Source organism: Panthera leo, chromosome B3 (genome assembly GCF_018350215.1).
Source record: "Panthera leo isolate Ple1 chromosome B3, P.leo_Ple1_pat1.1, whole genome shotgun sequence".
Taxonomy (NCBI): Eukaryota; Metazoa; Chordata; class Mammalia; order Carnivora; family Felidae; genus Panthera; species Panthera leo.
The window spans coordinates 144,606,612-144,630,051 of record NC_056684.1 but is presented as its reverse complement, the minus strand read 5'-3'; the positions used below and the strand labels follow the sequence as shown (position 1 = coordinate 144,630,051).

General features: G+C 47.0%; 1 protein-coding gene across 12 annotated transcripts in view; it reads right to left on the bottom strand.

The window, feature by feature from the left end:
* The window catches only part of KLC1 (kinesin light chain 1), a 66,081-nt gene that overhangs the window by 10,577 nt on the left and 32,064 nt on the right, over nt 1-23,440 (bottom strand). For 5 of the 12 annotated variants that reach the window (XR_006204107.1, XM_042944422.1, XM_042944421.1 and 2 more), the window contains 11 exons: nt 21,317-21,395; nt 20,581-20,806; nt 18,121-18,208; nt 17,384-17,485; nt 15,197-15,370; nt 14,951-15,050; nt 12,343-12,392; nt 12,196-12,263; nt 10,845-10,953; nt 7,178-7,339; nt 657-787 (listed from right to left, as the gene is read on the bottom strand). Coding sequence is in view for 11 of the 12 variants with exons in the window: in XM_042944422.1 (XP_042800356.1) it covers nt 657-787; nt 7,178-7,339; nt 10,845-10,953; nt 12,196-12,263; nt 12,343-12,392; nt 14,951-15,050; nt 15,197-15,370; nt 17,384-17,485; nt 18,121-18,208; nt 20,581-20,806; nt 21,317-21,395 (1,289 nt within the window). In the remaining variant the exon portion in view is untranslated. Of the gene's footprint in view, nt 1-656; nt 788-1,724; nt 2,379-3,078; nt 3,130-7,177; nt 7,340-10,844; nt 10,954-12,195; nt 12,264-12,342; nt 12,393-14,950; nt 15,051-15,196; nt 15,371-17,383; nt 17,486-18,120; nt 18,209-20,580; nt 20,807-21,316; nt 21,396-23,440 lie in introns of those variants that run through there. The other 7 variants (XM_042944427.1, XM_042944426.1, XM_042944429.1 and 4 more) reach the window with 7 other exon arrangements.

Here is a 23,440-nt window from a genome sequence, read left to right as displayed (position 1 = left end):
GGATGCTGACCCCAGCAGTGACCCAGAAATGCACACACTGTTCACAGCCGATCTCCTGCTGACACACCCGATCAAAACCAGAATGCCTCAGAACCAAATTCCTTTGACAACTTCCATGTTATTGTTCAAAAGACTCCAGGACGCAGGAGTGTACCTTTTGTTAAACACGTGGGAAATCTGTTTTTTAATCTCCTAAAGAAACACCTTATAACAAAGTCTTGAAACTGTCATCCTTCTATTTAAAACAATTTTTCTTCCTGTATTAATACCCGTGTGGGCTTAATACCATCACAGTTATCATTTGATTTTAAAAGGATTTTAAAAACTAATTTTTTTTTTAACTAAAAATTAATTTTAAAGGATATGAACTAGTGCTAATTTTAAAAAATAAGTAACGCCTGTCTAGAGTAAACAAGTGAATACGCTCGGGTGTTTTAATACGAAGTTCCCACTTTCCACCACTAAGGCTTCCTCTGAACATGCCACAAAGTCAAAGATTTGCACAGATGTCTTCTGAAGGCATCCGCCCTCTCGGCCTCTGCACGGAAGGCCCCCGGTCATCCCTCAGCCTGTCCTGGGGGAGGAGGGCCCGCCGGGCACCGCTGTCTTGGGGGAGGAGGGCCCGCCGGGCACCCGGCGGGGCTGCAGATAGTTACCCGGGGTTCCTTGGCTCACTCTCTCGAGAACTTCCTCCCTTCAGCTTCCTAACCAGCTTCTCACTGCTGCGTCTAATGGAAGCCCGGAGTTTGCTAAAGGAGCCACTGCGCTTTAAAGATCCAGTGCCGTCCTGAAAGAAATGTGAACAAATGTGAAACCGCAGACGGTCCTCCGCCGACCTCCCAAGAGGCAGAGCTGCATGAAAACAAGAATTCACGTCACGGCTGACCTACTTGTCTGTGACTTGCTGGCAATGCGACTGCTACAGAAATTACCAACTTGCCATGCATATAAACACACTTGAAATAGAACTCGATCCATTTTAAATCTCATTAAAGATAATCCAATGATCATGAAAACATTTGAACATTGAGAAGTACATTCAAACAAAAAAAAACATCCCCCAAATTTTACTGCTGTTTCAAAACAAAAGGTAACTACACACAGAAAAAGCCTTAAGAAAATGAAGGCTGCTTCTTGGAAGATCACCAAAATCAAATTCCACGTTTAATAAAAACAGAAGCATTTGGGCCACGTAACAGTACTGGACCCCAAACGCTGAGCTGACAGAGACAACTTCTTTTTAACAATTCCATGTAAATACAATACTTAGGTATACTGCTTCTTTAGTAAATTTTATAATTTTGTAAAAATTCTCATGTATTTATTTATTTATAAGTCCCCCCTCCCCGACCCTCCACCAAGGTGGGGCTCAAACTCAAGACCCCAAGATTAAGAGTCGCATGGTCTTCTGACTGAGCCAGCCAGGCGACCCTTCAGTAAGTTTTTTAAAAAGTTTTATTAAATGTTGGATTGTAAGTGAGGTTGGAAAATGAAATAAAACGTTCATTCCATACAAAAACTAAAAACCCTCAAACACCTCGTGGGAAGTAAAAGACTGCCCAGCTTTCATCACAACGGACTCAGACATTAATAAGTGAAACATTTGGCAGTTATCTGGATATGAAAATGAAGAACAGAGAGTAAAAAAAATGTGTCTGTAGCAACTTTTATTCTCAGAATGAATGACTTAGTAAGATTAACAGTAGCCCCATTCCTTCAAGAAGCCACACAATGCCGCATTCCATGGAAAAAGTGAAAAGTCCCACTAAGCAGACAGACACGAAGACACAGGTCAGTTGGAGTGAGTTTATTAGAAGTTAGAAAGACACAAATACACAAATCACTGACCACTTAAGGGTTAGTGGAGAAGAGCCAAGTTGCCAAAATTTCACAGAGACTACACAGCAAATGCTACTTGAGCGAGATCCTAAGGGGAGAGCCCGGGGCCCGGGGGGCCTCGCCAGGTCTCGGAGTGCGACGGGGGCGGCACATGCCCTATTCTTACAGCCTAGCTAGCGTCCACGGTCACTGTCATGCCACTGCATCAACACCTGCAGGTACTTCTAACTACCTTTTATCAAAGTGAACAGCTAATCGCTCTTAATTTTTAAACTCATGTATCACACGGTAAATGGTTTTTATTAACACAGTTTATATTACTAAGTACATATCTGGCAAAGCTACATGTACACAGAGATAAGGAACCCCCCGAAAGGACAGCAGCACCGAAAGGAATGGCCAGTCACAGAGAGGTGGAGCTCTGACAAGAATCCTAGGGGGTTGCTACACACAGCAGGCAGCACTGGAGAGGGAAGTAAAGCCGGAGCAGCCGCCCGTCATGCAGGAGACGGTGTGAGCGTCACAGAGGGCAGCTAGGCCTGTCAGACAGAAACGGAGAGAGAGCCCAGTGAAACCGCTGTGAGCAGAGAGCCACCCCCACGAGCGCAGCGCGGCTCACAGTATTTCTAGGTCACGGATCTCGGCGGTGCTCTGAATCGCTTCAGTATCTGGGATTACCTTCTGCCTGCTCCTATCAGCCGGGCACAAAGAGGCACCGGGCCACACGTTATCGGTTACATACATTATTAAGACTAGTTACTCCTGCCGTCAAAATTAAATTCCAGTTTCAGAGCATGGCTTGGCACTGTGCTAGAAATCTCCATGGTACTTACTGTAACGAGGTTTTCCGGCAACTGTACATAAAGGAGATCCCACAATGAAATGACTTGACAGTCACCGGAAAAAAAGGCTACACACGGGAATGGCACGTTCATGATCTTTAACTTCGTCGGAAATCCTTCTGCATCCCTAGACTATAAAGTTCTCTCTGAAATCAGGGAGGACTTTCCCTTGAAAGCACTAACAGTTTAGACATTTCAGAAACTTTAAGAAACCACGGACTTTAAGAATCTTCAGCACATTTTAAACATGCAGTCGGTAATCCAAAATAAATTTAGTTATGGAAAATGGATTCCACAGGCAGCAATGCATCCTGGGTCTCAGCAGACCGGAAACCCAATGGTCTTGTACCGAAGCCCCAGACAGCGGGGACCTGAGCCCCTGCCCGCTCTGACTCACCATGGGACGCTGAGCAAGTCATTTAACCAGCCCGAGCTTCATTTTTCTCATCTTTAAAATGGAAAAATAAAATTTGTTACCAACTCCCCACGAATGCTGGGAGGACAAGAAAACATAAGTTCTTGTTGCTCTTTCAGAAAAAGGACATTAAAATGTTAATTCCACAAACCGTGCACCTGCTGTTCGCCCCCCAATTCATCGCTACGCTCCAGCGGTGTTACGTGTAGCGCTCCCGGACTAGACCCTCTGCGGACCGCAGGAGAAGGACTTCACGGTGAACATCCCCCTCCCCCGCAGGCTCACAGGACCTAGGTTCCGGAAGCAGCCCCCCGCTGGGGAAGGGGCGCTGGGGCAGGCTGCCCACCCTCCCCTCGCCATCCAGGACCAGCGGGAAGTGCAGTGGGAACCCACCCCAACCCCGGTGGGCTTCTATTCAGGGAGCCTCTACTACTTCCACTGACTGCCATGAAAGCGTATTTACGTCAAAAAAGTGGGCTCTGAACAGAAGTGTATAGCGTATTGGCTGAGAAACATAGAGCAGTAGTTATTAAGCACAGATTTCAGGTGATTTGCTGTTTTTTGTCACATTCTAGTCGTGTTCCTAATATAACTTTCAAAAGTAAAAAGCCTATTTCTAATTAACAGCACGTACCGTCCCATTCCTCATAATCTCAGGCAAGACTTCAGTGGATCACAAGCTCTCACAAGCACTAACACAGGGAGGTGGGGCGGGCTCCTCCTGAAGGAGCCTGCAGGGCACTGGCAGCGCGAATCGAGACAGAGCGCAGAAGACTGACTCGGGGGCCCTGGGTCCTCCTGTGAGGTCTCCTGGGGCCCTCGTGGCATGGCTGCAGATACGACTGCTTAGTAACTAGGCAGCCCAGGGACTCCCGTGTATCTGAAGGGAACCAGCCCTCAGTGAACACAAAGCCAGGTGGACAGAGGGTAAAGGGAATCCGATGTATCAGGAAGCATTCCTGTGCACACAGCATCTGCACTTTTAGCAGGACCATAAAAGAGAACTCAGGCTTCTCCTGACAATGCTTTTCAGAACTGTACACTTTATACAAAAATAAGTTTGAGGAAGTCACATTTTTCAAGCACTTTAATCACAATCTTTATGGTACATACCTAAAAGAACAGAACTGCACTTCCCTAAGAATTTGATCCAAAAATTTCCTATGAATTGTCACAATATATCCAGTAACCTTACTTTTCTTGCATTTTAATAGCACAGAATTCAGTCCTGTGCTGAGACCCAGACTCTCAGTGTCTGCAGGGGGCAACTATGCCTAGTGTGCCTGATCTCGGACTAGCTGCCCTTCGTTTTAGACGTTACTTCTGAGTGTGGAGAATGAGGACACGTACTCAGTCTGGCGTAAGCGGCTCTGATCACGGAACCGGGCAGCCAGGCCTACGCCCGCCATCCTCCCCACTGGACTAGCACTTGCCCGACAGAGCGACACGATGCTTTTTCCTAAGGTAGCGGTTTTTAAACTTTTTAAAGAGCACTGAAACTGTTTTCCAAAGACTTAAAAACTCTAATGCGGAACGCCAACATAAAATCCAGGTGGCATTTTCTCATTATAAATGTAAAACAGGTTCTTGGGATGATAAAATAAGCCAGGAAAACCCTGAAGCCACCAACAGAAACTCACGATTCGTGGCGTGAAATTAGAGAGGACAGGCCTAGCCCTGACGCCCACCTCAACTCCCAACTCGTTTCTAGTTTATCTGGACTGCGTAACACTAGAAACTCTTGCGGCACACCGGTTAGCCCTTGCAGGTGGCAACGGTCCTTAAACCCGTTGCCATCTGGGGGAACTCCGCACTCACACACAGAGGGCAAGGGACACTTATTCTCACACCTGGACAAAGACTAACGTGGGGACTGCGGTCTACCAGCTTCTCACTAGAAGTTGACACTTAAAACGGGCTCCTTTGGTTGCACAAAACTACCCCTCACCCAGGTTCACTCAAAAAAAATGCAAGGGTGCATACTGCCTTTTATCAGGTCTCTTCTTAAAGCAGAACAAGGATGCTTTGAAAGTGAAACTTCGACCATGTATCAGGACAGCTCAGTACCACCACCTCAGAAGCTGGGAGCTGTGGCTTTCCCTCAAAGGTGAGGGCGGACTGAATGTGAGCAGGCACCTCGGGGGCCCAGCGGTGCTCACGCCAACCTGGGCGGCTCCCCGCCTGGTTAACCTGGGCAGTTCTCAACTCGCCACTGTTTGAGCTGAGACTCTGAAAAAAGGGATCCTTCTGCTGCTCAAAGCGAGTTTTAGGAAGGACTTAAGATCTGGAATCTAGATTCTCTCAGCCAATGGACCCCACAGCCAATCGATGAGCCCTGTGATGGATCCTGTCAAAGATGCAGAGCTCCTAGTGTCTAATGTCGAGTAAAAAGGGGTCCAAAGCCTGGCGTGTGAGCGTCCTAAGTGAGAGCGTGTCCAAAGTGAGACGGGAAATGTGAAATGGAAAGAGGGCCAAGCGTGTGCTCCAGAGGAGTGACTGTTGTGCCCACGGCCTCTGGGACCCCGCGGCAGGCCTGACTAGCTGCCTACCAGCCCTCCACCCTGGATGGGAAGCGCCTCTCCCTCATCCCTGAGTCTCAGTCTTGAAGACGTAACACAACTCCACGTTGTCAATAACTTTATGATAGGATTTCACAGGAAGATTGACCTAGAAATACTGTCTCAAGAAACAGCTCCCCCAGAACTTCATTCGAGAGTATCAAATCTGCACCCTGGCTTCCAAAGGCCGGAGAAGGGACGTGGCCCTCTACACAGGCATGCAGGACGACAGGAACCATGGGGAGAGTACAGTACACAGTGTGGCCAGATGTGGGCAAGAGGAGGGCCTGCACCATCATCGTTTTGTTTGGACTACAGCCCGACAGGGGGATGGTCAAAGCGGATGCTGATTGGTTGTCTTGGCACAGGAAAACCCAAAGCGAGGCAGCTGCCAGATAAAGACGGTCAAAAGATGTTCTCTCTGAAACTCTGACCCCTAACATTACGTACAAAGTGTCTGCTTAGATTGCTAATCCTTACCAAACCGCTACAGCTATAGAAAAATCCCAAATAAATACACTCAAAAAGATGGAGTATAGAAAAACCCGAAACTACTATTTGGCAAAACATCTGCACCATATCAGCTAATCAAACTGGACCACAACTTCAAAAAATAATAATGATAAAAAAATCGAGAGTGCACCTGGATGCGTTAAAGCTAATCCTGCTTTCAATCCTCTCTGATAAAAGCAAAATCCCACAGATACCAGCTCAATAGACAAAAATATTACCCACGTGTGACCAAAATACACTAGAAAAAAAATGTTCAGAAGGCCACACGCTCTTCGGCAACCACTGGGTAAACAGCAGTGGTAAGAAATCCATAAAGGCAAAGTCGTGAAACCCAGAGGCAGAGCCTGGAGGGATAGGTCCCAAACACAGGCACGGGTTCTGCAGTTCTGCGTCCGAGAACCTCTCGCAGATGATAGTGGAGAGAGATGAGCCCCTGGACCCCCAGGGGAAACATGATATTCAGCACTGAAGTGGGACACAAACAGCAGCCATCCCAACCTGTTCTTTCCTAGAGACAAGTTCTACTTGACAACATCACCTCCCTTTAAGGAATCTGAATTACTTCTAACAAAATCGACAGCAGCCTGGTCAGTGAAATTAGGAGCGCTGGAGTTAGCGATGAAAATGGGTTAAGTTAACAAAGCGAGTTAGTTATCTGCCACGCTAATCCTAATATTAAAATAAATCCAGGTTATGGATTATGCTTTAAATAACCAGGACACTCAATCAGCATTTAAGTGCTCAAAGTTAAGCCAAACAGCTTTCATGGGTTCCTATGGAGAAGAAAATTACCACTTCAAACAAGTAACAGACTTCATCATTAGCAGAAGGTAAAAACTTACAAAAATCTTAATTTTGTACGTAATTTGAGAACAGGAAAGTGTCTGGCACATAAGACAAGAGGAAAGTGCTGGCAGGCACCCCTGCAGGACACTGGCCCAGGCCGCGGCCGGGGGACGCGGGGACAGAGCGCCTGGCCGAGCACGCCGGCGGCTGTGTACTGTACTTACCCCGTTCCACTCTACGCTCATACTCACTTCCTCCCCTCCGTCAGGGCCGCTCTCGTACTTGACCACGTCCACGTTCAGGCTCTCCCGGCTTCTCCGCTTCTCCATGTTCTCAGGGTCATTCAGCACTTCAGCTACTCTCTGTTTGTGAACATTGTCAAGACCCTGTGAGCCAGGCAAGGGGGAAAGGGTTTGATCCATTAGAACTTAAGTTTCGTTCAGGATTTCTAAGATAGTTAAGTTTCACTAAGGAAAAGAAAAACAAAACAGCTCTTAAACACTGGAAAGAAAAACTCAGAGCAGTGATTCTCAGGAAGGTACACCTAACACTTAGGCATTCCACTCGGTTAGTTTTACCTCGAATTTTAAAAAACGATAGGGGCGCCTGGGTGGCTCGGTTGGTTAAGCATCTGACTTCAGCTCAGGTCATGATCTCGCAATTCGTGAGTTCAAGCCCCGCATCCGGCTCTGTGCGGACAGCTCAGAGCCTGGAGCCTATTTCGGATTCTCTGTCTCCCTCTCTCTCTCTCTCTCTGCCCCTTCCCTGCTCGTGCCCTGTTTCTCTGCCTCTCAAAAATAAATAAACATTAAAAAAAAAAAACTTTTAAATAAAAAAATAAAAATAAAAAACAACAAACACTGGGCTCCAGCAAGCAAACTGCACACTTCAAGTATTTACAAGGAAATGAACTGACACATACAAACCTGAAACGCCCTCCCCAAGAAAGGACCTGTGGATGGGCAGTTGGGACAGATGTGCCGAAGAGCAAGGACACGTTCAAGACAGAACCTAGGAGGCAGGTACACGAGTGCGGAACCCTCTCAACTTCTCCGTCTGCAAAGTCTCATCAGACATTGCCGGGACAACGCCCAGACGGCCCCAGTGTCAGGGCGAGAGGGCAGCAGCAAGCTCACTTCACTTCACTGCGGCAGGGACGGCCTCCCACAGCACAGACTGTTCTCCGGGTGCGTTTCAGTTCTAACGATCTATACTCTAAATGGGATTTCAACCCCAACAACTCGTGCAAATACTGCGCTGACTCCCATAGGGTCTTTCTCAAAAGGTACAAATCTCAGACAGATGATGTACTAATGTGACTTTACGGTAAAGCGGACGTGCCCCCTCACCAGGCAGGAGGAGACCTTTCTCGGTAAAGCACTGACAATCCCCTTCTTTAAGCTTCTACAACTCCTGATCCCCAGACTCCGCTCAGTTGATAAACATCATCCTGGTACTTTAAAACAAAGCCTGGATTGTTGGCACTAATCCTGATGACAGGTCATGGAAGTCTAGAGCTGGGATGAGCATCAAGGCGGTGGAAGCCACCTTCCATCCCCAGGGGTGGCAAACGTGGACACTGTGCCCGAATGCCATGCAGCCCCACACAGCCAGACCCCCACCAGGCCTCCCAATGCCTCCAGGCGCTCTCCCCTGTGCATGCCCAGCTCCCAAGCAGCCTTCCAGAGTCAGAAGACCCAGGAAGTATGGCCAGACTTAAGAAAGGGGCTCCTCCAGGGGCACAGGCTGGGACACATCATTGCTACCAACTCTGCCTGGGTTTTCTCTCCTCAGTCCGCACAGATTTTGTTCAGAAAAAGAATTCTAAGGTATACACGGGTCACTTTAACCCCAGACAAAAAGCGGCAATAAACCAGCAAGCACATAATCGCCTCCATATGTACCATTCAAGAGGGAAAAACTTGGGGTGACCGGGTGGCTCAGGTGGTTAGCGGCCAACTCTTTCTTTCCACTCAGGTCATGATCTCATGGTTTGTGAGTCTGAGCCCCACACTGGGCTCTGTGCTGACAGTGCGGAGTCTGCTTGAGACTCTCTCTCCCTGTCTCTCTCTCAAAAATAAAATAAACTTAAAAAAGAGGCGGGGGGTGGAGGGAAAAACTCACACCTGCCTCTCCAGTCCTAAAGAGATAGAAGACAAAACCAAACGTGCCATCTCCACATACGTTTTTATATATTTACAGACACACATACACATGCTCACGTGTGCACACAAGGTAACACAAAAACACATACACACACAGGGTTAACATCCTTACTCATTACTCTGAAAGCTGCTCATTAAAGGGCACGAAGGGCACCCCTCCCTCCATCTCCTCACACCGTATTTCACATGACTAAACGCCTCAGTAGATGAAGGAAACGCTCCGATGATCCCATGTTCACCTTCTTGCGAAGCCACCACGCTGCTGTCCATGGTAGCTGCGCCGCCTCACGTCCCCACCAGAAGCACATGGGGGCTCCAACTTCTACATCTTTCCCTCGACACCTGTTACATTCTGTGTCGCACTTGAGCCGTCCCCATGGGGGTGAAGCAGGGTGGTGGCTGACGATGGGGAGCACTTCACCCGCCCGCGCCCGTGGGCATCTGTGCACCATCTCTGGAGAAATGTCTGCTCAGCTCCTCCTCCTCTGCTCATTCTTTAACTAGGAAATCCTCCTGTCTCTATACATTCTGGACACTAGAGCATCATCACATGCGATGTGCAAACACTTCCACCCATTCTGTGGGTATCTTCGTTATCTGAACAGCGTCCTTGAGTGCACACACGTTTCTAATTCTGGTGAATCTAACCGATCGAGGTTTTCGTTTGCTGCTTGTGCTTTCGGTGTCATGGTTATGGTCTGTTTTTTTTTTTTAAGTAGGCTTCACACCCAGCACGGAGCCCAACGTGGGACTTCAACTCCAGATCCTGAGACCAACGCCTGGTTCGAGTTCAGGGACTTAACCCACTGAGCCACCCAGGCGTCCCTATAGTTACGACCTTTTAAATAATATAGTTTTGTTTGTACAAACTAAAATATTAAATATTTTCTAAGTCAAGCTTTTGATAAGTCATATTAAAAAAGACTCATTCGGGGCATCTGGGTGGCTCAGGCGGTTGAGTGTCCGACTTCAGCTCAGGTCGTGATCTCACTGCTCATGAGTTCGAGCCCCGCGTCGGGCTCTGTGCTGACGGCTCAGAGCCTGAAGCCTGCTTCCGATTGTGTGTCTCCTTCTCTCTGCCCCTCTCTCACTCACTCACACTCTGTTTCTTCCTCTCAAAAATAAATAAATATTAAAAAAAAAAAAAAAAAAAGACTCATTCAACCCATTCAATTAAAGCTCTAAGCGGTGAGGGGCGCCTAGGGTGGCTCAGTTGGTTAAGCACCCGACTTCGGCTCAGATCATAATCTCACAGTTCTTGGGTTCGAGCCCCACATCAGGCTCTGTGCTGACAGCATGGAGCCTGCTTGGTATTCTCTGTCCCCCTCTCTCTCGGCCCCTCCCCTCTCATGCGCGCGCACGCTCTCTCAAAATAAATACATAAATAAACTTTAAAAAATATCTTGGGGCACCTGAGTGGCTCAGTCAGTTAAGTGTCTGACTTTGGCTCAGGTCATGATCTCACAGTTCTTGGGTTCAAGCCCCACATCAGGCTCTGTGCTGACAGCTTAGAGCCTGGAGCCTGCTTCGGATTCTGTTGTCTCCCTCTCTCTCTGCCCCTCCCCCCCCACACTGTTTCTTTCTCTCAAAAATAAATATTAAAAACACTCACGCTCTGTCTCTCTCATTCTTAAAAAATAAACATTAAAAAAAAAAAGTTTTTTTAATTACAAAACAAAAAAACACCTCTAACAGGCGAGTTAAAAATAGAAGGCATGTCACTGACCTGTTTACGGGACCTCATGGCTGCTTCTTCCAATGTTTCCGCAGCTTCAAATTTGCCTTGTCGTCTATAAAGTGCCCCGAGGTTTTTCAAAGTAGTTGTAACAGTCGGACTGTAGGAAAGTCCAGGATACACAGAGTATTAAATACAAGTTTCAGAACTGTCAACAACACATAATCTAAAGGACTAAAAGACACGTTCGTGAGAAACACTTAAGTTTCTACGGTATTTTCTTAAGCAGCAAAATTCTAAAATAGTTCTTCTATCCCAAGGATCCCCTGCCTACCAGTGCTGTGTGAGGCAGTGAGGCGACCCCGACCCTTACCGTAGACTCTCTGAGGGGCCAGGGCACGCTGCACTGAGCCCTGTGGCCGCTGGGACACGCCCGTGTGCTTTCCAGGCTGTGGCTGCCCCCAGGCCCTCTGGCAACAGAAACAGCTGTGCTGGGTGTGGCTAGTAGCCATCATGCCTCCCCTGGGGGCTGAGCTTATTCTGCGCTGGGCAGTAAAGAGGACATGGTATTCCTTAAATTTTTTTTTTTTTTAACGTTTATTTATTTTTGAGACAGAGACAGAGCATGAACGGGGGAGGGGCAGAGAGAGAGGGAGACACAGAATCGGAAGCAGGCTCCAGGCTCTGAGCCATCAACCCAGAGCCCGACACGGGGCTCGAACTCAGGGACCGCGAGATCGTGACCTGAGCTGAAGTCGGACGCTTAACCGACTGAGCCACCCAGGCACCCCAAGGACACGGTATTCCTAATGTTGCTGCTCACGGTCTCCCTCCTCTCCACATAGAGGGAGACGGAATGAGCACACGGGAGCCAGAAAGAGTGCGACGTGTGTGAAGAGTGTGTCTCTGCCCATAACCACAGTCTTACTAAGAAACTTGAAATAAACCTAGTTCCTTTTAGCATATGTAAGTACTTCAAGAGGCTTCTTTCTTATTAATAATAGGCGCTTAAGGTACAGAAACAAAGAAACAGGGCCTGAAGGGCTGCGTAGATTACGCATCCCATGCTTGATTTTGGCTCAGGTCACTGATCTCATGGTTCGTGAGTTCAAGCCACACATCAGGCTGACATCATGCTGACAGCATGGAGCCTGCTTTGGATTCTTTCTTTCTCTCTCTGCCCCCGTCCCAAGGCACATGCTCTAGCACTCTCTCCCCGTCTCTCTAAATAAATGAACATTTAAAACACAAAATTACAGGTTTTTGGACGGGAATTTGAAACAACAGGGGACTGTGCAGGCACACCATCTTACGGAACTTTACGTGTTCGGTCATTTACAAGCTGCCCTTAAAGCACCAGCACCTTCCAAGTAATTGTATTTCTCTAGGTAAAAAGACATACCTATCAACTTTGCAGGCTTTGTACCAGCCGCCATATTCTCCAAAAGATGTCCCATCCTTTTGCTTTCCCTAAATTATAACAAATGAGTAATTATTTTTAAAGCAACGTATTCAATTCAGAAAATCTCTCAGAACGTCGTGTTCTTACTTTGCATTCTTCTCTTTCTTCAGCGTGCATCCAAATGGGTTTATTTTCATCTAGGGGAGAAAACATAACATACTATGAAATCGAAGCACGGGAGAGCCCACTGAGGGGAGGCTGTCAGGTTTCAGTGACCGTAGAAACTGCAGAATCAGACGTAACTGCAGAGGTTGGCGGCTGTCTACCGAACCTGACGAATGCTGAGGCTCCTACAACGAAACTTTAGTGCTAGAATCTTCACGTAACACTGGGGAGTATTCAGAATTTGACAAAGCTAGCATTAAACAAAAGTCCAAGAAAAAGGAATAAGGTGCTTGGAGAGAACCTGGCAAAAGATGCGAGATACTCCCTTACGGTCTTAACCTTCCGGAACCTATACCACGCCACTCCATCCAGCGCTTCTAGACAACCGGCGTGTCCACACCACACCACGGAGGGTAAGCAGTCTGAAAAGTGACACTTATGAGAATATTTTTATGACATGAAAAATGTTTAGGGTACAAGTCTGAAGAAAAATAAGCAGTATTTGTGATTATATGTAAAGCATGGTTTTAATCGTGTAAATCAATCGGCACAGAAAGAAGGAAAACACTTGAAATCATGGGTGACCTTCACCTTCCGTGTCTGCACGCAGGAACCTTTCAAGGACCGGTTTCAGGCTCCCGAGGAAGAAACCTATGCTCACACCAGGTCACCCGCTCACTAACCACCTAACCTGGGCGAAGTCACTTAGTCTACAGTGTCCTCACTCCTAAAATGGATTAAGGTTGGATCCAGTTCACAGGAATGTTCAGAAAATGAAACGAGATCACACACCGAGACTGCCTGACAGAACTATGATTGTTACCTGGCATGTCACAGGACACTAAAGCCTATTTTAAATACTGGTCTTGACAAAGTGAACAGTATGTGAGGCTGCACTGTGGGTGCAGGGTTAGCCGTATCTAACTGAACTATTCCGAACTATTCTGTTGCTGGAATAGCCAACTACACACCAGCTAATAGAGCACGACTCCCAGACAACACAACAGGTCGCACATGTCAGTATGTGCACCGTGAGCAGCAAGGGACCTGGGAGACTGGAGGTCACACATCGATGGCCACAGGACACACATATCTTGCCCAAAAAGAAATGCCTTCTGTCCTACGCTTTAACATGTGCATGGAAGGCAAATCCAAATACAGGAACACTGCCTTTTTAACTGGAACCCAATTAACTGTGGACTTTATACTACGGTTTTTAGCAAAATGAAGCTAGCAAGTCATAAGGAAACAAATATTCCCCAAGAACAGAATTTTGCAAAAGCAGCATTAAGGAAAGGACCTGAAATCACTACAAAGTCCAGACAGCCTCTGCAGTTAGGCGAGGATATGGAAGCCCCTGTGAACTGTACGACTCTGGGGAGGCACTTGCTGTCCCGTCCTTTGTCAACTGAAACACAATCCACGCTCAGAATGGTGAGCCTGGGGCATTCCTAGATTCTCAGAGAAAAAGAGATTTACCGCTCCACTTACTAACGGGAGGAAAATAATATTACTACACTTCAAAGATCTTTCAAGAGTGGTTTCTAGGAACTCTCTATAAAAGAAAATATTTACTGGGGTGCCTGGGTGGCTCAGTTAGTTCAGCATCCAACTTTGGCTCAGGTCACCATCTCATGGTTCATGAGTTCAAGCCCTGCATTGAGGTCTCTGCTGTCGGCACAGAGCCTGCTTCAGATCCTCTGATTCCCTCCCCCCCGCCCCTCCCCGACTCGTTCTCTAAATAAATAAAAAAACATAAAGAATAAAGGATAGAGAAAACACTTATTAACCAAAACCTCTTTCCCTATGCATTCTGAGGTTTCCTGCACACCAGTAACAACTGTCCTCATTCCAAATGCTTTATGTAACACCTGATGTGTGTGTGTGTGTGTGTGTGTGGGGGGGGGGGGGGGGGGGTGTCCCTTATGTAACATACAAATACTGTTTTATTGAGCAATTTAAATCCTACAAAATATTTGTTCCAAAACTGTGTATTAAGTACCTATGATACTTTAAGGAATATGGAGACAGGCCTTGGCTCTTTAAGGCAGTCTAATAATCCAGTGGGCCTGGGATGGAGTTGACAACTTGCACTTCTGTCTGACAGGTCACAAGTGGTGCTGATGCTACTGATCCCTGCTGGCACTTTGAGAACCAGGATGACAGGACAATCCCAGAACCGTTGATGTCTCCAGAGAGACTTTCTGGAGTTAATGCTCTGAACTGTGCATGAAGCAAGGCTGGACTCTGGAGAGGGCAGTGAGGCAAGATGTGGGGTGGGTGGCCCGTCACCCCTCACTACAAGAGGCACGACACCCTGGGGTAACTGGAGTAACCGGTGACACCAGAGCAAGTACGCGGGTGTTCTCCAACGCTCACTGGCTGGTAGGTGAGCGAATGAGCCTAGGACTACTCACACTGTGCCATGTCCTCTCCTCTAAGCACTATCTGCAAAATCATTTCTAAAATTCAAATTACATTGTCTCTTGAAAATACTAGGATGATTTGGGTATTACCAAGTTCCAACAGGAAATCGCTCTTAATGCATTCTACAACTGTATACGCTCAGAAGCAGTAGTGTAGTTCTTACCATCCACAGAACCGAACTCCCTTTCGTGTGCACGAGTGAGAATCTCTTTGTACAGTGTTTCTGCTTGCTTGAATTTTCCTTGCTTCAGATAGCAGGAGGCCTTAAAAGAAAATAAAGTACTCAGTAATCTTCACATATAAATGAAATATACACTCTTACCTACAGGCTAAATTACAAAACAAACTTCAAAAGTTCAAAGAAAAGCAATTCTGGCTCTATCTACAGAGTGTGCCTCTATCAACATACCAGGTTATTTTTCGTTTTGGCCACATTGGGGTCATCAGGCCCCAGTTTTGTTTGGTAGATCTCAAGGGCTCTTTGATAATAATATTCTACTTCTTCGTATTTGCCCTGATTCTGGCACAGTAAGGCCAAGTTATTCAACTGCTTAGCAACATCGGGGTGATCCTTTCCCAAAACCTGGAACAAAATAGAGTGTATTAGAAACACTGATTTGTTTCACCCCCATCCAATCCATTCTCCACCTACAAGAAAGATCCTTCTAAACAGAAACGGGACTGTGCCTAACCTCCAGGCTTAATGCCATGCCTCCCCGTGCCCTGTAATAATAAAAATAACTTCACCAGAACTCTTATTCTTGGGGATGAGAAGGAACCGTACATGCTTTAAACTTCAATTCTTAGAATAAGCCCACACAGTAGCTGGCAGTGGTGGATCATGCACGGTCTAAAGATGAGGACACTGTTCTATAAAGGCCGTGCTGGCATAAGTGCCAAGGTGTGGAAGGGCCCTTTCTGACTCCAGCTGTTGCACAAGACTCATCCCGATGTGTACAGCCTTCAAAGGGAATTTCCAACTCTTCCACTCGCACTAAGCCTCTGCAGTCGCCCCAAACCACTTCCCCTCACACGGCAAAGTCCCCCTTCAGGGCTCTCCGAACTCTCATCCCAGATGTCTGACGTCCTTCTCTCAGTCCCCCCAGCCACACCACCCACTGACTAATCAACCCTCAGGTCTCTGCAGAACCCTCATAGGGCACACTTCCCTACATCTGACTGAAGGGAGCCCCGGCCCGCCCTCACCCTGGTAACTCACAAGCATCCTGGTTTCTTCCTTTGCAAGAATCACTAACCAAAACTATCTCATTTATGTATGTAGTCCGCTGCCCATTACAACCAGGAGTGCCAATGTTACATCTCCTTCGCCAGTGTAAATGTCCGCATCCACAGAGGTATGGACACACGGATGAATAAATGCTAAACCATTTCTTCAGTACCTTGGGCAAGGGATTCGTTCTCTCAACTTGGTGCCTCCCCAAGAAGGCATGCTGCCCCTCCCTCCCTCTCTGCACTCCCTTGCTCTCCCTGCCTGTGAACCCTGTTTAAGACTCAGTACAAACACTGACCACTTATGGGAAGCCATCCCCGGTGCACCCCGGCCCCCTCCTGGGACTTTGGGGGGCCCATGCTCTCTGCACACTCCTGGAATTCTATCCTGGAAGCCAACTACATCCTGTGCCCCCTGGGAAGGAGCATTCTCTCTGATTTGTAATTCACCAGCTCTAACCAAGCAGGGGCCCCCAAGAACTCAACACGCATTGTTAAATGAGTAAATGAAAGCCACTATGTACAAATGAATCTGGTAGATCACCGTATAGAGTTCATAATCCTTAATTTGATACTTATGGGTTCTCCTTGACTTTAACCCTAGTCTACTCAAACTCTGACCATTTTATTTCATAAATATCACGTAGACGGCAGCAGAAAAGAAGTTCTCCTGCATAATTTGATGATGAGCCCTTTTTTACTTCCTCTTGTCATATGGCTGAAAGTTAAGTGACCTTGCAGTATCGCGGGTAAATAATCACAAAAAATACCAAGTTAAAGTACTACCCTTGGTCATTCATGGAATGGACCGGACACCTGAGCCTCCCTACTGCTGGAATTGACAAGCTACATTTTTTTCCAATACCTAATTACCATAAACTGTAGCTCCTGGCATAATTAACATCCATGACACTGACGTCATCTACAGTTCTGAGTTACACTTTAGTTCTCAAAATAACTTCATTTTTTAAGCTTTACAAGCGTATTTGGTGACTTTATTTTTAAATTTCAATGTGTTTCTTCTCGACAGGTACATGCCCCATTGTGAAATGGTGTGCCCTCAGGCCTCCCACGGCCAGTGCTCAGAAGTTCCTCCTTCTGCAGGCATTCCCAGGCCACATCAGGCAGAGCGGGCAGACAACGGACACCCCCACCCCTCTTAAACACCGGTGTGAATGCTGTGAATGGGCCAATCGGCTGTGTTTTGCAGGCTGTCCACCTCATACCTTATCCAATGAGTTATTTTCAGGAAATGGTCAGTCACCGCATACCACAGGGGTCATCTCTCAAAACTTAAAACCTGAAATACTTAGAAGACACAAAACACCACATCTCAAGACAATAAGCACCACTCCTCTGGCCGCACCTTTTCTCTGATCTCCAGGGCTCTTTTACACAGCGGCTCGGCCTCTTTGTACTTCCCTCTCTTGCCGTACAGCACTGCGAGGTTATTCAGAGTGGCCGCCACCTACCAACACAAAAGGAACGTCAAGGAGCGGTACGGGACTGACGGACAGGACTCAGAGCTCACACATCCGTCGGTGCTCAGTGTGCACAGTGAAGTGCTCTTCAGTGAAGGAAGAAATAGGACTTCGGTTAAAAGCAAAAGAGCAATTCATTATATACAGATTCTACGAAGTAAAGTGCAGGATACAAAAATTCAACAATCAACATCAGCGACATGATCTTGATTTTTTTTTTTTTAATTTCACTGGAAGCCACAAAGCCAACCCAACCAACGCAAACACAGATCTGTTTGCAAATCTGACCAGATTTTAAGAAAAAGATAACATAAATTCTTCAGAAAAAAAAATTACAGAAGTACATGCAATATGATTTAAGACAAAAAAAAAAAAATACAGTACGTGATCCATTTGAGATGGTGATGATGAACGAGTGTGCACCAGCACATGCTAAATATCAGAGTCCCCAGGACTGAAGTTTGTCACTGCTTTCAAATAAGTCAAGACACCTACCTGTGCCATCTAGTGAAAAGGCAGCTCTTAAACCTTCCCTGTTGAGTTTAATATTAAAATGAGTTGGGTAAAAAAAAAAATAGGGAAAATAAAATATAAAAAGAATGAAAGAACCAGATATACAAACCGCAGGATGATCTTTGCCCAAAGTTTTTTCACGGATGGCCAAGGCATCGTTCAGTAGATTTGCGGCATCTTTGTATTTATTCTGGTCTCTAAATTGAAAGACATACAGTAAGTGTTTTGGATATAGCTTACTCCATCTTTTTAAAATGTAATTTTGAAACTACAGAAATAAAAGCTTTAACTATTTAAAAAATAAATCAACAATTAAAACTAATAAAAACACCTCTAGTGTACAAGAAAAAGCTTCCCCCAATAAATGTGAACTGGAATCCAGGCCTGATTAGTTTCTGAAGCTTGCCCTCCCCTCTAGATCACCAGGACAATGCCGCCCCCACAAGGCGAGCTGCCCCACACAGAACAAGTGAGCCAGCCCAGAAAGTGGGCACAGCTTCACCTTCTAACAGATAGAAGTGATGCCAGCATCTGAGCCCAGGCTCTGCCAGTTACCGGCTACAAGGCTTTGGGACACGAAGAAGCCTCCCACAGTCCCAATCAGCCCATCTAGAAAGGAAGTGTATGACCTCTAACTCACAGAGTTGCTTTGGAAGGTAATGATATGCTATGTGTATAATGAAAAAGCTAGTTAAAAATAAATATGGCACATTATAGTGTCTTAATCTGGTATGCAACTTGCCACCATTTGCTTGTAGTAAGAGGAATGAGGATATTTTTTTGACTGTGGTAAGACAGAAACACCATCAGACCAGACCCAGCCTCTGCCCACCTTGGTTTATGTACTGACAATGTGATACAAAAGCTAGCACACATGTTTCTTAACTGAGTATGAGCTGCCCAGCAAGGCTTCGCCCTACAGAATCCAGTCTGTCCTACAAAACATGGGAAGGGTTCAGAAGGCCTATGGAACCTCTGAAGCACACTAATTCTGGCCAAGTGTTTTGAGATTTTTTCCTCCAATTATCCTACTACACATTATGAACTGGCTCAAACTTCTTGTGAAAATCAGCAAGTATGACAGTTTTAAAACCTGCTAGAAACTTGTAATTAGTAACAACAACAACTAAACGAGACAAGGTATACTGAGCACCCTTCTAAACTGTGCCATAACATGTCAGGGACTATAAACCAATTGGCCAAAGTGAAGTCACACGAAGAGCAACCACACTGGTTCTCAGGCGTGGCCCCAAACCAAGGACAAGCAGCCTCAGCTCGAACACATGAGAAACCCAGCCAGCACTCCTTGAACCAGCACACCAGGAAAGAAAACCAGGAAGAAAACCGAGACTCAGAAAAGTTACGGGCTCCGGACAACATCTTCGGTCTTGGGGCCATTTAGCAGAGATACAAACGGAGTTGTCCTGGCTTTAAATTCAGTGTTCTGGGGGCGCCTGGGTGGCTCAGTCGGTTAAGCGTCCGACTTCGGCTCAGGTCATGATCTCATGGTCCGTGAGTTCGAGCCCCACATGGGGCTCTGTGCCGACAGCTCGGAGCCTGGAGCCTGCTTCGGATTCTGTGTCTCCCCTTCTCTCTGCCCCTCCCACGCTCATGCTCTGTCTCTCTCTGTTTCTCAATAAGAAATAAACATTAAAAAAAATTTTTTTAATAAAAAAATAAATTCAGTATTCTGGCTTCTCCTTGAGGACAGGAATTACATATTCCTCTTTAGGGCCTCACAGGAACCAGCCTAAAATCCTACCTATACTTGTGTGTATCAAACATGTTGAATGGGGACAATGAAGAAACACAAACCCTTTATTTGCAACCCACAAAACTGGAAGGGCCACAGCAAACCACTCCTACTGTGTGAGTAGTAACTTCCCCCTCCTCAGGTCCCCACTCACCCGTCTCTGATCTAGTTCAGGCTAGGTCAGCTAAGAGACACGCACAAAGGGCTCCAACATGTCATTCCCTGGGCCATAAGGGCTAATTCCTCAATTCCCTTCAAAGTGTTCGCCAGGGGCTCCTAAGGGAGGAAGCGTGCTGGAGTGACGGGAGAGACAGGGACACAGACACAGGCTGGTCCCCACCTTTATGGGACACGACTCTGGGAGAAGAGAGAACAAAGCGCAGACAGCCCCGATGCCGAGCACAGTGCACAGGCGCCAGAAGAAAGGCAGCGGTTAAGGGCTCTGGCGCACAACAGGGGCAAAGGGAGAGTGGGATCCGAGACTCAGAAAAGAGAGAGAGCTGACAGACAGGTGGGAAGGCTGTTCTGGAGAAAAGAAACCTGGTACAGAGCCTGCTGGAAAAAATCAAGAGTTGACTTTGGCCAGAGTGAAGGGTGCATGTGGGCTATTCTAGAAAGGCTGACCTAGGTCGTTTTGGGCAGCATCTGTTCCACAGGGTGACAGCCTCGCCACAGAGCTCGCTGAGTATTTTGAATTTAACCCCCTGGCTGTCTGAGGAGAAGCGAACAATAAAGCTGGTGAAGCAGCTTACGGGCAAGTTCATTAAAAACACGGCCTCCGGGAAAAGACCAGAGGAGAAAATGAGAACTACTAGCCTGTACACCAAGGCCAGGATGTTCAGCATGGTAGCCACGTCTGGGTGGTCGTGGCCGGAAGTCTTCTCCAGGTCCTCCAGGGCCTGCTTGCAGAGCGGCACGGCCACCTCGTAGCGCCCCTGGGAGGCGTACTGGATGACCAGGTTGTGCAGAGTGCGCAGGCGCGCCGGGATCTCGTAGCCGCCCTGCTGCGCCGCGGCCGCCGCACTGCTGTGCTGCTGCTGGACTGCACAGACAGAGTTTCGCTTGAGATGTGCCGAGAGGCAATCCTCCGGACGACAGCACTGAATTACACCTTTCTTCTCTAGCTTTGGTCCAGGGTGGCGCTCGGGCCCCACGCTACGGACACCCACCCACGCAGCACTCCCCAGGCAGGCTGCGTAACATCAGTAACTTGTCAGGGGTGGTGTGATGCCCCCAACAGAGCAGGCAGACTGCCCTCGGCACCAAACTAATTCTGCCTTTCCAACCCCGTAAGAGTCCACACTTCACGTCTGAACCGTCTATGCACGACCCTATCTCGCAGGGGCTGGTCTAACGTACTACTGTATCCCGCCAAGAAACTCTCTGAAGTTCTTTTGGGAAACATAACGCCATCCAAGTGCACAGAGGGCCGCTCCCGTGAGGCAGGCCACCGGCGCGAAGATGCCCACTGATTGTGGCAATGACATCACAACAGGACAAACCACCTTCCGTTTCTAGGCTGCCACTTAACCACTCCCCTTCGCCAACTTACTTCCTTGGCCGGGTTCGTCGTCATCATTTGGGAAAAGGTCATCCAGAGGTTCTTTGGTGGAATCAGTGTCTTTGTCCTCCTATAAAATCAACCCAGGACAACTTTAGTCTTACGAGTGCTATAAATCCTGTACTGGAAATCATTAGTGTAAATTTCATTTTAACAAAAAATCTTAGAAAAGATCATCTGTTTTAAAATCAAATATAGTGCATTCTTGGAAAACCTAGAAAAGATGGTGGATAATAAATCGGAAGACTAAACACAACAGAGGGCTGTGTTAAGTTGCAAAAACATTTTATATTTGTTCTATAAAATGTACTGTCATCATGGAGATTTCACATGTATAACCTTATAAAGTTATGTTTTAGACACTAGACATTTCTGAGAATAAATACGATTCAACAAAAAATAAACAAAATAAAATACAGGATTATCCACAATTTGGCTTATCCATCAATTTAGCAAAGAGTAATAAAAAGCATGCAGGACTAGAACTCAAACATTAAAGGAAGGTGGGCGGGGGGTGAGGGGGGCAAAAGGCTGCCTTAGATTCTTCACTGCATTCTGAAGCAATTCAAATAGAGAAGGGGAAACTCTTACTTGAAATAAATTTTACTTGGAAACCAAGTATGTAAAAACAGACCAAAACGGCCCATCTCTGAATGCCACAGACCTGGAGGCTAGATCTCTCCTCCCTGCTCACTGCCTCCACCACAAGATCCCTAAGAGCAGTCTGAAACCTGCCAGCTTTGAGTCTGTGACTCAAGTGTCCCCACAGATTAGTGCAGGGGTCAAAACCAGGGCTACACAATGGACAGAACAGACGACAGCTCGACCAAGTGAGAAATCAGCATCACCCCGGGGGCAGGTCACATCACTCGCATCTGGACGGGTTAATCTAAGAAGTACACAGAAGTCACCTAGATAAGATTCCTGTCTGGGATGCGTCGTCTAAATACACTCACAGAGAAACATCACACAAACCCACACTGCGGAACAATCTATGAAGCAACTGGCCTATACTCTTCAAAGATGTCTATGTTATGAAAAGCGAAGAAAGGTGGGTTTTTTTGCTTCTTTTGAAAAGGACCTGTTACAAGGGCATCTGGGCGACTCAGTCGGTTGAGCGTCCAGCTCTAGATTTTGGCTCAGGTCAGGATCCCAGAATTCATGGGATTGAGCTCCACGTCAGGCTCCGCACTGACAGCAAGGAGCCTGCTTGGGGATTCTCTCTCTCTGCCCCTTCCCCGCTCACGCACCACTCTGTCTCTCTCTCTTAAGATAAATAAACATTAAAAAAAAAAAAAAGACCAGTTTCAGATGAATGACGACTAAGTGAACCAGACGCTGCCATGGTGAAACAGTGCTACGAAGGGCTCTGCCAAGACAATCGGGACAAAGTGAAGAGCAGGTGACGACTGTGCCTGTGTCAAACTGCCTGACTTGACCTGGCCCTGGATTCCACAGGAGTCTGTCCTCATGCCAGGGGGATAGGCCCAGCAGCAGAGGAATGTGGCATGAGGTATGCCACTTATTCGAACACAGTTCACAAGAAACGGTCGTTTGTGTAGATGCTGAGAGGCAGAGTTAGCTCACTGTTAGCTCACTTCTCCAAGCTAGATATTTTTTCAAAATAAAAAGTTTTCAAAGTCTCTATGAAAGCTTCCAAAACTATCCAGTATTCTAGGTGAATCGCTGGCTGGCTTCAGCATCTCCATTTATTCTCATTCCAACAGCAGTGTACAGCAGTGCTGCTTTTACAGCAAAACGTTCAGTTACTCCACAAGGGCGCAATACGGCAAGCCTAACAAAACAGGGTGCTGTGGACTGATGTGCCCCCGCCCCCACCCAAATCCTCTACTAAAGCCCTAACCTTCAACATGATGGCGCGTGGAGAAGGGGCCTTTCAGAGGCAACGTGGGTTAGATGAAGTCATGAGGATGGGGACGTCATGACAGGACTGGCGTCCTTCCTTACACGAAGAGGAAAAAGGAAAAGACACTAGACTGCTCTCTCGCTCTCTTCCTCTACCCACGCACGAAGGGAGGCCATGTGAGGACACAGCCAGGAAAAAGGCCCTCGCCAAGCACCCGACTGCTGACACCCTGATCTCGGAAGCAGGAG